Genomic DNA, 13,203 nt, shown 5'->3' on the forward strand with positions numbered 1-13,203 from the left:
AAAACTATGTGCAATAAATTAGAGAATTGTAAAAATTGTGATACAAAGATTTATTATCTAGTATAGTCTTGATTTAGAACAAATAATAAACCTTTATAGAATATTATGTTGAGTGAGGCTACCAACTGTAGCGAGAGACATGGAGCAAGAAATCTCATCTTGACCATAAACAAATTCCTATACACAAAATTTTATATTAATAACAAATAAAATATGTTTAATTATTCAATTTTGAGATAACATAAACAATCTACATATATAAGAGCCAATGAAAATTTGTCTTGAAAAAGATTATAGTAGTCTCCTTTACATTTTAGCTTTATAATATTTTGACCTATGATAGATACTTCAAACAATAGGGAACACTAGAGTTCACCTCTTAACATTTCAATAAATTATAGATCCATCCCTTCATAGTGTCCAATTCTTCATCCATGGAAACAAAAACTTCAAGATTGTATCAATTTTATTGAAGTACTTCCTTCTCCAATTGATTTTTAACACAATCAATGAAATTATCCCTCCAAAAGCTGCTCCATATGATAGTCCCACTGCTATCTTATACCATGGATATTCAATGATTTTCTTTCCTTTGTTTACTAAAACTAGAGGAGGAGGGGCAACAAATTGTGGCCAAGAACAATTTTTGGGTAAGGGGCAGCCCCATAAATTTGGATTCCCTGAATAAGAGGATTCTCCAAATGTACCAGTTATATGCCGTCCTTGTGGTATACTTCCTGAAAGATTGTTGTTTGATAAATTCAGTGAGCCCAAATAACTTAGAGATTCCAGCTCTGCAGGAATTTGTCCAGAAAAATGATTTCTTGAAAGGTCCAGTTGCTCCAACTGTCTCATTTCTCCCAAACTATTTGGAATGGTCCCATTCAAGTTGTTCATTGAAAGGTTTAGAAGCCTCAACCCCTTCAATTTTCCAAAATTAAAAGGAATTTCTCCCTCCAGTTTATTGTTTGAGAGATCTATGCATGTGAGAGTAGAAAGAATATATGTGTAGTGCTGATCCGTGCCTTTCAAAGTCATATCAATTCCATCATGATATAATTCTGTAGTATTAGGATTGGACAATAGATAACCATCTTGGCTTTCTAACATCATTGCTTGCAACAATACAATTGTGTGTGGAATTGGACCCGAGATATTATTGGAAGAAAGAAGTAAAATCTGGAGGTTCGTTAATAGGCCAAGCTCTGGAAGAATGCTACCTGTAAAATTATTCCCCTTCATCACCAATACTCTCAGCATTGAAAGATTTTTAAGTGATGGTGGTATTTCTTCTCCAAATAAATTATTCCCAATATCAAGAACTTGTAACTCTGAACAATTTGCTATTGAGGAGGGCAATGATCCTTTGAGCTTATTATTATGAACAATTAATGAGTATAATTCACTTAACTGACTGAACTCATGTGGTAAGGTTCCTTCCAAACTATTATTTCCCAAATTTAAGACTATGAGGGAAGAGCATTTGGACAAACTCACAGGAATATTGCCACTGAACAAATTGTCTCGGAGAGTCAATGTTGTCGTACTAGGAGAGCACATTGATGGGATGGGCCCACTCAATTTATTTCTAGACAGATCTAGAATATCTAGATGCATGCATATTGAAGCATTCAAAAATAAACTTCCTTCTAAATGATTTCCTGAAAGATTTAGAGTGTGCAACATAGGACTGTTTTCGCATAGCCAAGAGGGAATTTGTCCCACAAGACCAGCGTTAAATAATTCCAGCCATTCAAGCGAGAATTGTGTTGAAAGCCATGGTGGAACTTCACCGTCAATCATACATGACACTAATTGTAAGTAGGATAACTGAAAGGGTGGAATCCAGGTTTTGCTAATATTTAGCACGCAATCGGATAATAACAAAGCCCAAAGGTTTGTAAGGTTGTTAAAGAAAGTTTCTGGAACCGACTGTTTTAATGACAGGGACAGCTCATTTAAGGAAGCTGGAAATGACGATGGAAAGATGGTTTCATTGAAATGATTGCCATGAGCATAGAAACTAGCGAGGGAGGAAAGCCGAGCAAATGAAGGGGGAACGGTAATGATTGCCATGAGCTAACATCGACATACGACAGTAAAGAGAGGTTGCCCAAGGAATACGGGATGATACCGTTCAGTTGATTGTGTCCAAGTTGAAGTTCATTTAAAGAAGAAAGGCTTCCAAGAAAATCTGGTATACTCCCACTTAATTCATTCCGGGAAAGGACAAGAGAAGAAAGAGATGAAAGATTACCCAGAGAAGCCGGTATGCTTCCACTTAATTCATTCCCGTTAAGGGTAAGTACATTTAAAGAAGAAAGGTTGCCCAAATAGGAAGGTATGCTTCCATTGAACATATTGCCTCTAAGATGAAGCGTAGTTAAAGAAGAAAGGTTGCCCAAACAGGAAGGTATGCTTCCATTGAACATATTCTCACTAAGATCAAGGTATGTAAGTCGGGTGAGCAAACAAAGGGAAGATGGAATCATCCCACTCAATTCATTATAAGATAAATCTAGAAATTCCATGTAAGTGAGATTTCCCAAACAGGGAGGAAGAGTGGTAGTACCTGTTACATTATATATCTCCAGTGATGTGAGAAAACGAAGTCGGCACAGGCTTTCAGATATGACACCGTGAAGGAAGAGTAATCGAACAGAGACAACATGGTTGGTGTGATTGTCGCAGGATATGCCTTTCCAGCTGCAACAGTCGGTTCCATTTACCCACGAAGAGAGTGAGCCGCGAGAGTCATTGAAGGGGGCTTTGAAGCGAAGGAGGGCATCAGATTCATGGGAAGGACATGCATTGGACACAGAAAGAGAAAGGGGGGAAAACACAACAAAAAATGAAATGAAAAGCACGCACAGGTTCTGTAAAGAGATGGCCATTGGAATTGCAGATAATGTTAGACTGCATGGAGGGCTTTATTTATTCATTCTTAGACTGCCTGCCAGTCAATTGTCAATGATTTCTTTTTTATTTTTAAAATTGGATGGTTATTTGTGTGGCCCATAACGAACGACCTGAATGACTTACCCATATCTTTCCACAACGATTAATTTGGTTTCACACACGCCATTTTGCTTTTTGCTACACGCCAGCTACACATATTTTATTTTTAAAATTGTAACAATAGTGTTACAATTTTTAACCCTAAATTTTTTTTATGTAAAAGCATCACACACACATATGGAGACATAAGAAACACATAAATATACAAGAAAAATACATTAAAAATAAAGGAAGGAAACTTTTAGGTTAATAAAATTAAAGAGTATGCAATGTGAAATTTATCTCTATACTTTGTATCATGCCCAAAATATAATAAAAATAAAACAAACAAATAGAGGAATTATTATATGGTGAGAAGATCGTTCCACCATGAATGCCAACAAGTAAACAAATAAAGCTACATGTGCTATATAATGCATAACAAAATGACATAAGAGAGAAAGATAGAAATGGACTCTATACCAAGTGCTAGAGATAAGAATGGTAGAGGCTAATACAATATGCTGAAATAGATGATCTCATCTCACAATAAAGAAAAGTCAATATAAATGTGTAGATGTTTTTCTCGTATTATGATATAGGTGATTTGAACAAAATAATAGTTGAATAATAATGAGATAGACAAAGGTGATCCCCAAATTCATGTATTATACAAAGAAGAAATAGTTGGATTAATAAGAGTATGAGTAACAATTCCTATGTGTTAGAATGTGTTTGATTTTAGCTCAAAAGGATCGATATTCTTGGGGGAAAGCGCAAGCACTTGATAATATGCATAGGAAAAATGTGTTGATTGGATATCTTAAGGAATTTCTTGTGTGTAGGAGGAAAAGGAGTGATCAAATGAAACTTTAGAATCATTGACAAAATATATCTCTTGTTCAGGTGGAAAGGTAAAAGTGTGAATGTTTTGAATGAGTTCAAAGGAAGTGGAAAGAGTAAGAAACAACCCTTTTTGAAGTGAAGAAAGGTGCAATTTTTGAAAATAAGAAATGATAAAGGCATTAGAAAATGGAGAATATGATATAGAGGGAAGATAAAGTTCGTAACCTAAACCCATTGTAAAATAGTACATAGTGTAGGTTTCATAGGGACCTTAACTTCTTAAGATCATTACTTAATTACATCCATGTTTTGTAAGGACCACGATAATATCAAACTAACATAATTCATAAAATACACATAATCAAAAATAAATTAATGCCACATGTTGAAATATAGAAGGCCACAGTCATAAAATTATATTTTGACATAAAGCTTGACTACATAAAATATTAACAAGGCAAAACATAGGGGAACATATTCCTTTACAATGGACCACAAGGTTGAATACAATGAATCTATTATGTACAAATCATGATGACAATCTTGACATGAACTCTCGACACCTATCTCCCTTAGTACACCATGGGTGTGGACATTATTAGAGTGCTTATCCATTGAACCATGAAGCATTTACACTCCCCCAAAATTCTTCCTAACATGAAGAATACCCAACCCAACATTGTGGATGCATAGCAATGCAATATTGATAAGAGAAATGAAATCTATGTGGTATGATATATCTACATTCTAATGCAACAACTCTACTTGTCTAACTAATATCAATTCAGTGATTTGAGATCCATCTCAAATACACAGAAAAACACATGGTAACATTATTATGATTTCCAACACAATCTAATAGAGGACTCTAGAATACATACCAGCATACAAGGAATACAAGAGCACATAAATGCATACAAGTGCAACATTATAGGTTTGTCTACAAGTCTATAAAAGCACCTATAGGCTTTCACAAGCATTTATTTATGCATGTACATCATTTGAAAATAAGATTCACACGTCAAAACCAGTTAAAGTGTAAGATTGTTAGTTAAGAAACCAATCACTATATTTTGAAATTCTTGAAATAGTATCATGCACAAAAAGATTATGAACACACGAATAAGTATAGAAAACTCTAAAGATAGGCAAAAATAATAATTACAAGAGGATACGATAGCACATAAGAGCATTCAAGTGTATGCAAGGGCATTCAAGTCATACAAGTGCATGGGTCTATGCCTATCCTCTTGATTTAACTTTAAAAAAAATGAAATATAACTTTAAATCACAGTTACACTAAGATATGCATAACTACAAGTCTAAGGACTATTAAGAGCATATTTCCTTGAGATGATGATTGATAGTTCACACCTTGCTCTCTATAATTAGAATACAACTATGATTTCTAGAAGGAATTTTGCATGAGTCAAGTTCAATTACCAATGAACATCACATTAAGACATTTGTGATAATATCTTGAAAACCTTAAGTCATTAATATGAAAGTAATCATTACAAATCAAATCTCTCTTGTTACAATTTGATAGTCTATGTTCACTAATAGAAGCTTTATAAGTAATCATCGACATCAATGCATTCTACTACACCATAGACTTATGTATCAATGCATACTTAAATACTTTGGCAAGATACAAAATCCTTTGTATATATTTTTAACATTTACCATTTTACACAACTACAAGGTTTTTCCTATACCTCAATTTTCCCTTAGAACGTTTTACTATATTTTATTAGATTTATCTAATTCCCAAACTTGAAGTCAATAGCCTAGGGTTTAAGTCTTACAAGGAACTTTTGTTTTTGGAAAGATGTTGTCATCAATGACAAGAATTATCTAATCTTCATGAAAATTAAATCATCGCACTAATGATGGAAAATGAAATTCTTTCACTTGCATGGCACTTAAAATTTACCTCTAATTAAAAGAGGTTCTACCTTAGAATTTTACAAGTAGGTCAACTACCTACTCGTGCTAGTATTATCTTCCTTGTCAATTCTATAAATTCATGTAAGATCAAATTTGAATAATGCAAGAAAATGATCTCCAAGGTTTAGACTTGTAATAGTAGCCCTCAAGTTTCAATAATATCATTATTTAACATTTTATATTTTATATTCTTTCTTAGGATTCTTTTGAAGATACAAGATTTTTGTAAAAAAATTAAACATAAGCACTTTTAAAGAATGACCTTACATAGCTATGCTAAAATGGAAATTCACTTCCTTGCATTAATACAACACTGGCTTTTGAACATTTCACATAAACAAATCATAGAAGATGTATAATAGTACATGTAGTAATAATAATATGTAATCATACTTTATAGTTAAATAAATAAGATTTACAACTTCATGCCCTTGACTTTAGTATGATAAATTATTAAATTAATATTATAGACATAATCAATAATCACAAATGTCTATTAATTTATGACAATAGCTTCAATATGAAAATTGCTATTACTTAGAGATGGTATCTAGCCAAAGATTCACCCCTACTACTAAAGTCTAATTAATCATTTTGACAAGTTGAGGAAAGAATAGAAAAGCAGCACTCAAATTTCATAGGGATTGAATAAGACCTTAATGGTTTTAGAACAAGTTCAAACTGCGTGTTTTAGATTTGCCTCTACTCCATTCTTGCACGGCGAGACTTTTCTTAAACCAGTTATGCTTTTGTCGGCCATAATTGTTGATCATTTTCCAGCTCATTGTCCTTCAAACGACACTCAATTTTCTCCACTAAAATCAACGGTATCATTTCATTTTGACTTCTTGTTGCATACATGATGATTTGACTTGACTCGATTAGAGTTGTGAGAAGATGCCTCCAAGTTTCCAACATTTTTCTCCCAGTCGAGGAATAAAAATAAGAATGCGTCGACACTTTGCTCACTTAGGGGAAGAGCACTAGTAGCCATCATAGCTAACTTCGTGCACCCATATATCCTAAATGATATATCAAATTTTGATTTTTTTTTTGGGTTGTCTTCGTATGCGACTTAACTTCTTAAACCTATTGATATGGCTTCTGGGTAGTAACGATCTGATCTCTATGGGTCGTTATGAGTCGAAAGGTCAAAAAGTGGTCATTTCAAAGTGTTGACCGATACTTGACCTCTTTTGCACCAATACCCGCACACCAAAACACCAATATCCATTTATAAAATACCTAAAAATTAATATATTTCACCTTTTTATAAAAAATAATTAACCAAAAAAAATTATGATATGCATATAATTAAAGAAAATGATGAATGTAAAAATGTTTTAAATGGGTGCTCAAAAAACATGTTGACCACCCATAACCCCCTTCCCGTGGAGGTATGGTGGCCCCACGTGGCACGAACTCCCGCTATCTTTTTTGCCCTAAAAACTTAGGGAAATAAATAGTTATCTTGGCATTTGCACTTGCAACTTCACGAGCCTCCGTCGATGGCCTCCTCAGCAACCTCGGCTCCCAGGTAACAATAACTCGTCCATATTGCATATTGGATGTCCAATGATGGTTTTGCTCCTTTGCAGCTGCATTATGCTTTGTCTATTGATGATTTCTTCGTATGTGGTTTAGGGTTTCGTTTCAATGCTTTGTTAATGCCGAAATCCTGACACAAAATGGCAAAATAATTGAATATTTTTCGTTTACTTCGAAACCCCTTCATTATTTTTCATTTCATTTTTTGGTTGCGCTGTTAAATGGTGTTTTTCTGTTTATAATGCCAAAATCATTACAGTTAATGCGAAAAAAATTGATTATTGTTCATAACAGTTTGAAACCCCTTCGTTATTTATCATTTCCTTTTATGGGTGTGCTGTTAAATGGTGTCTCTCTGTTTATAATGCCGAAATCATTACAGTGAATGCGAAAAAAAATGATTATTGTTTATAATTGTTCAAAAGCCCTTCATTATTTTTCATTTCCTTTTATGGGTGTGCTGTTAAATGGTGTCTCTCTGTTTATAATGCCAAAATCATTACAGTGAGTGCGAAAAAAATTGATTATTGTTTATAATTGTTCGAAACCCCTTCATTATTTATCATTTCCTTTTATGGGTGTGTTGTTAAATGGTGTCTCTTTGTTTATAATGCTGAAATCATTACAGTGAATGCGAAAAAATTGATTATTGTTCATAATAGTTCGAAACCCCTTCATTATTTATCGTTTCCTTTTATAGGTGGGCTGTTAAATGGTGTCTCTCTGTTTATAATGCCGAAATCATTACAGTGACTGTGAAAATAATTGATTATTGTTCATAATAGTTCGAAACTCCTTCATTATATATCGTTTCCTTTTATGGGTGGGCTGTTAAATGGTGTCTCTCTATTTATAATGCCAAAATCATTACAGTGACTGCGAAAATAATCGATTATTGTTCATAATAGTTCGAAACCCCTTCATTATTTATCGTTTCCTTTTATGGGTGGGTTGTTAAATGGTGTCTCTCTATTTATAATGCCGAAATCATTACAGTGACTGCGAAAATAATTGATTATTGTTTATAATTGTTCGAAACCCCTTCATTATTTATCATTTCTTTTTATGGGTGCATTGTTAAATGGTGTGTCTTTGTTTATAATGTAGAAATCAGTAAATGCAAAAATAATTGATTATTGTTCAGAATTGTTCGAAACCCCTTCATTATTTATCATTTCCTTGTATGGGTGCATTGTTAAATGGTGTCTCTTTGTTTATAATGTCGAAATCATTATAGTGCATGTGAAAATAATTGATTATTGTTTATAATTGTTTGAAACCCCTTCATTATTTATCATTTCTTTTTATGGGTGTGATATTAAATGGTGTGTCTTTGTTTATAATGTCGAAATCATTATAGAGAATGCGAAAATAATTGACTATTGTTCATAATTGTTTGAAACCCCTTCATTATTTATCATTTCCTTTTATGGTTACGTTGTTAAATGATGTCTCTTTGTTTATAATGCTGAAATCATTATAGTGAATGCGAAAATAATTGATTATTGTTCATAATTGTTCGAAACCCCTTCATTATTTATCATTTTCTTTTATGGCTACGTTGTTAAATGTTGTCTCTCTATTTATACTATCGAAATCATTACAGTGAATGTGAAAAAAAATGGACTATTGTTCATAATTGTTCAAAACCCCTTTATTATTTAGCATTATATATATACACACACACACACATATGTCTGTGTGTGTGTGTATTAAATGGTTAATGGGTCTGCTGTTAAATGGTGTCTCTCTGTTTATAATGTCAAAATCATTACAGTGAATGCAAAAAAAATTGATTATTGTTCATAATTATTCGAAACCCCTTCATTATTTATCATTTCATTTTATGGGTGCGCTGTTAAATGGTGTCTCTCTATTTATAATGCCAAAATCATTACAGAGAATGCAAAAAAGATTGATTATTTTTCATAATTATTCAAAACCCCTTCATTATTTATCATTACATATATACAGATATACATATATACACATATGTGTGTGTGTGTGTCTGTGTGTGTGTGTGGGGGGGTGTGTACACGTGGCACGAACTCTCGCTATCCTTTTGGCCCTAAAAACTTAGGGAAATGAAGATTTTTTGTGGCATTTTCATTGTTTGCTCTACCTTCAATTTGTTAATATACTCACTGTAAATAATATTATCAGGCATACCATACATTACTTCCAATAAATTTCATATGAGAAATACAACAACATCATTTAGCCATTTACTCATTTTATTTTCAGCTATATGGTTATTGTCTATATTATCATGCATACAGAAATAGAGACACAATACCATTTTATTTTGTTCAAATATGTTCAATGATGAGTTACAGAAATAGATTTGTTTTTCATCATTTATCTCAATGGCATTGAGGGTTTCATTTCAATGATCTCTCTCTGTATATATGTTTATACAATAGCATTTTTTTGTTGTTGAAAGATGTTCAATGATGTAATTGTTCACTATCTAGTAGAATATCAATAATATCCAATTTTCAATTACATCACAGTTCACTATCTCGTGCTTCTAGTTTCTCTCCTTGTTATATAATGTTTCAAGTTTTGTACCTATGTTTGTGTATCTACACACACACACACACACACACACACACACACAGTTACATACTTATAACTCCTGCATGGCTTTTTTGAGTTCTCTAGCTATATGGTTAATGTTATATAATGTTTCAAGTTTTGTACCTATGTCCGTGTGTACACACACACACACACACATCACAGTTACATACTTACAACTCCTGCATGGCTTTTTTGAGTTCTCTGGCTATATGGTTATTGTCTATATTAGCATGCATACACAAATAGAGACACAATACTATTTTATTTTATTGAAAGATATTCAATGATGAGTTACAAAAATAGATTTGTTTTTCATCATTTCTCTCAATGGCATTGAGGGTTTCATTTCAATGATCTGTCTCTCTATATATATTTATACGGTACCATTTATTTTTTGTTGAAAGATGTTCAATGATGGAATTGTTTACTATCTAATAGAATATCAGCAATATCCAATTTTCAATCACATCATAGTTACATATTTTACTCCTGCATCTCATGTTTTTAGTTTGTCTCCTTGTTATATACAGTTTCAAGTTCTCTGCCTATATGGTGATTGTCCATATATATGTATACACATACATATATATACACACATATACATATATATTTATATGTATATATACATGTGTACATGTATGTACATATACATCTATATGTATATATATACATGTATATGCATATGTATATATATACATGTATATGTATACATGAAGAAACACACAATAGCATAATATATTCTATAACGATGGTTGATGTGAGTTCTCTGGCTACATGGTTATTGTCTATATATATTTTTATATGTATATGGACAATAACCATATAGCCACAGAACTTGCTATAATCAACAACAGTTTCCTTATTCAAGGGCAGTCATTCAGATTGGTACACATTGAATAACTTAATTCCTTCTATAGTCAATGTTAAATGTTATAAATCTTTCAATTTAAATTATACTGTTTTCAGTAAACCAACATTTCTTTCAATATAGTCATTGTAAATAATATTAACAACGATGTTGGATGTCCAATGATGGTTTATGCTCCTTCGTAGCTTCATTATACTTTGTATATTGACAATTTCTTTGTATGCAGTTTACAGTTTCATTTCAATGCTCTCTTATAGTTTAGTGTGCCTATGTGTTTGTCATCCACACACACACACACACACACACATATATGGTTATTGTCCATACACACATATACATGTGTGTGTGTGTGTAGAATAAAACTAAACAATTCGAAGCAATGGAGGTCTGCATATTCAATATGACATGAACAAATGTTTCCCACAAAAATTCAAATTTGAAAATTGGTAGCTAACACAATTGAATGCATTGCACATTCGAATTATATTATAAGACAAAATTTTCCATGTCACTTTGATTACAATCCAATTCATTGCATATTTTTGAGTTCTGCAAATTCCCTTTGCACATTCCTTAGGTAACTATTTCTTTGCAATATGTATGTACGTTATACATATGCATATGCATATGTATGTATATGTGTATATGTGCAATTCTATGTACATGTGCATATGTATGTAGCTAGATATGTATATGTATGTACTTATGCATTCAATAATGTATGGATGATTTGTTGTTACAACATTACGCTACCCTCGATTATTGTTGTTTTTTGTAGGCATGCTAGAGCATCAAGAGAAGAACCATACTTGTGGAAGATCATCATATCAATGTAAATGTGTTTATTAACACACTTCAATTCTTTGGAGATTATGCCTTTAATGCTTACATTTTATATTAATTTGTGTAGATATCTTAGGTAGTTATGCATTTCTTATTAAATGTGTTTCTTAACACACCTTAGTTTGTTTTGCATTTTGTTGTGATTGTTATGGCAGGCAATGATCTAGGACTCACTATGTCAAAGACAACAAGCATGCCTCTCAGGTACAGTCCATATGACTTTACTTTGGCAATGATCTAGTAGACAATGCAATTTGTGAATTGTTTATGTTTTAATTTCTGAATTGTTTGTGTTGAATCAATTTGTTTAAATTTCTCACTTAGTTCATATGTTTCAATCTTCTCTTTGTTGGAATTGTACTTTCACAATGATCTAGTAGACAATGCAATTTCTGATTTGTTTATGTTTCAAATTCAGAATTTTGTTCTTTTTCAATTTGTTTAAAATCCTCACTTAGTTCATATGTTTCAATCTTCTCTTTTTTTGATCTATACTTTGGCAATGATCTAGTAGACAATGCAATTTCTTATTTGTTTATGTTTCAATTTCTGAATTGTTTGTGTTTCAATTTGTTTAAATTCCTCACTTAGTTCATATTAATGCAAGAAACACACTTAGTTCATATTGATCAAAAGGAAGTGCCCTATTTGAGAAAAAGAACCAGACAAAGAATTGTCTTATATTGCCTTAAAAGATGTCTTGTTAGATACTGCCAAGAAGGATAACTTGGCAACTAACAAGATATCTTGTAAGGCAATAGAAACTAGTTCTTTGTCTGGTGCCCTTTTACAAATGGGACACTTCCTTTTATCATTTCTATGCAATGACCTAGTAGACACATTACACATTGCAATTTATATATGATGACTGCAATTTGAATACTTATAATATGATGACTGCAACTTGAATATTTATAAGTGTTCAAATTTCTAACTATCAAAAGAGGACATATCAGTGGCATGTGAATAATCAAATGCCATTGATATGGCCTTTTTTATAGTGAGTAATTTGAAGATTATGTGGCCTTTTTTGATAGTGAGAAATATACGAGATCAATTCAACTGACATATGAGAAATATCACATCACAAAAAACAAACATATTAGATTTACAACAGCACCATCAATTAGTTGGAATATCCATCTGAGATATCTGAAAACAACAGAGTTCTGAACACATTACAAAATATGGCAGTATGTCATTCTATAATCACATCATAGTTATATCAAAACTCAAAATCTGCTCTCCATTTGGGTATTAATCACATCACAGTTATATCAATTCTCCATTTGGGTATTAAATGGAGGAGGTGTGACAAATCCAACCCCAATAGACTGTGGCCTACTAGGGTCTGGCCCACCAAAATTGTTTTCTTCGTTGGGAGGGGTTTGTAAGCAACTTGCTATTTGAGCAAGAAATGCCTTGTTTACACCTGAAGTAAGTTGCATGGTGTCTGAGGGTCCAGGTGTAGTCCCAACTTCCATAGTATTAATAGTTGCAAAGGCTGGGGACAAGAGGTTCATCATTTCCATGAGAATTGGGTGTCAGATGGGTAGAGTTTCTGTGACTGT

The 13,203-nt window shown here is 32.5% G+C and overlaps 1 protein-coding gene across 1 annotated transcript; it reads right to left on the minus strand.

Annotated features, from left to right (window-relative positions):
* Positions 1–269: 269 nt before the first annotated feature.
* Positions 270–2,051, minus strand: LOC131054575 (receptor-like protein 33). Its single transcript, XM_057989117.2, has one exon. The coding sequence runs from the start codon at positions 1,801–1,803 to the stop codon at positions 412–414; it is 1,392 nt and encodes a 463-aa protein (XP_057845100.2). The 5' UTR covers positions 1,804–2,051; the 3' UTR covers positions 270–411.
* Between the last annotated feature and the right edge of the window lie 11,152 nt (positions 2,052–13,203).

The sequence above is a fragment of the Cryptomeria japonica genome, chromosome 11, assembly GCF_030272615.1.
Source record: "Cryptomeria japonica chromosome 11, Sugi_1.0, whole genome shotgun sequence".
In the NCBI taxonomy this organism is placed as follows: Eukaryota; Viridiplantae; Streptophyta; class Pinopsida; order Cupressales; family Cupressaceae; genus Cryptomeria; species Cryptomeria japonica.

Bases quoted from the DNA above. Each gene is read 5' to 3' on its own strand.
- LOC131054575 (XM_057989117.2), bottom strand. From the start codon at position 1,803: ATGATTGACGGTGAAGTTCCACCATGGCTTTCAACACAATTCTCGCTT.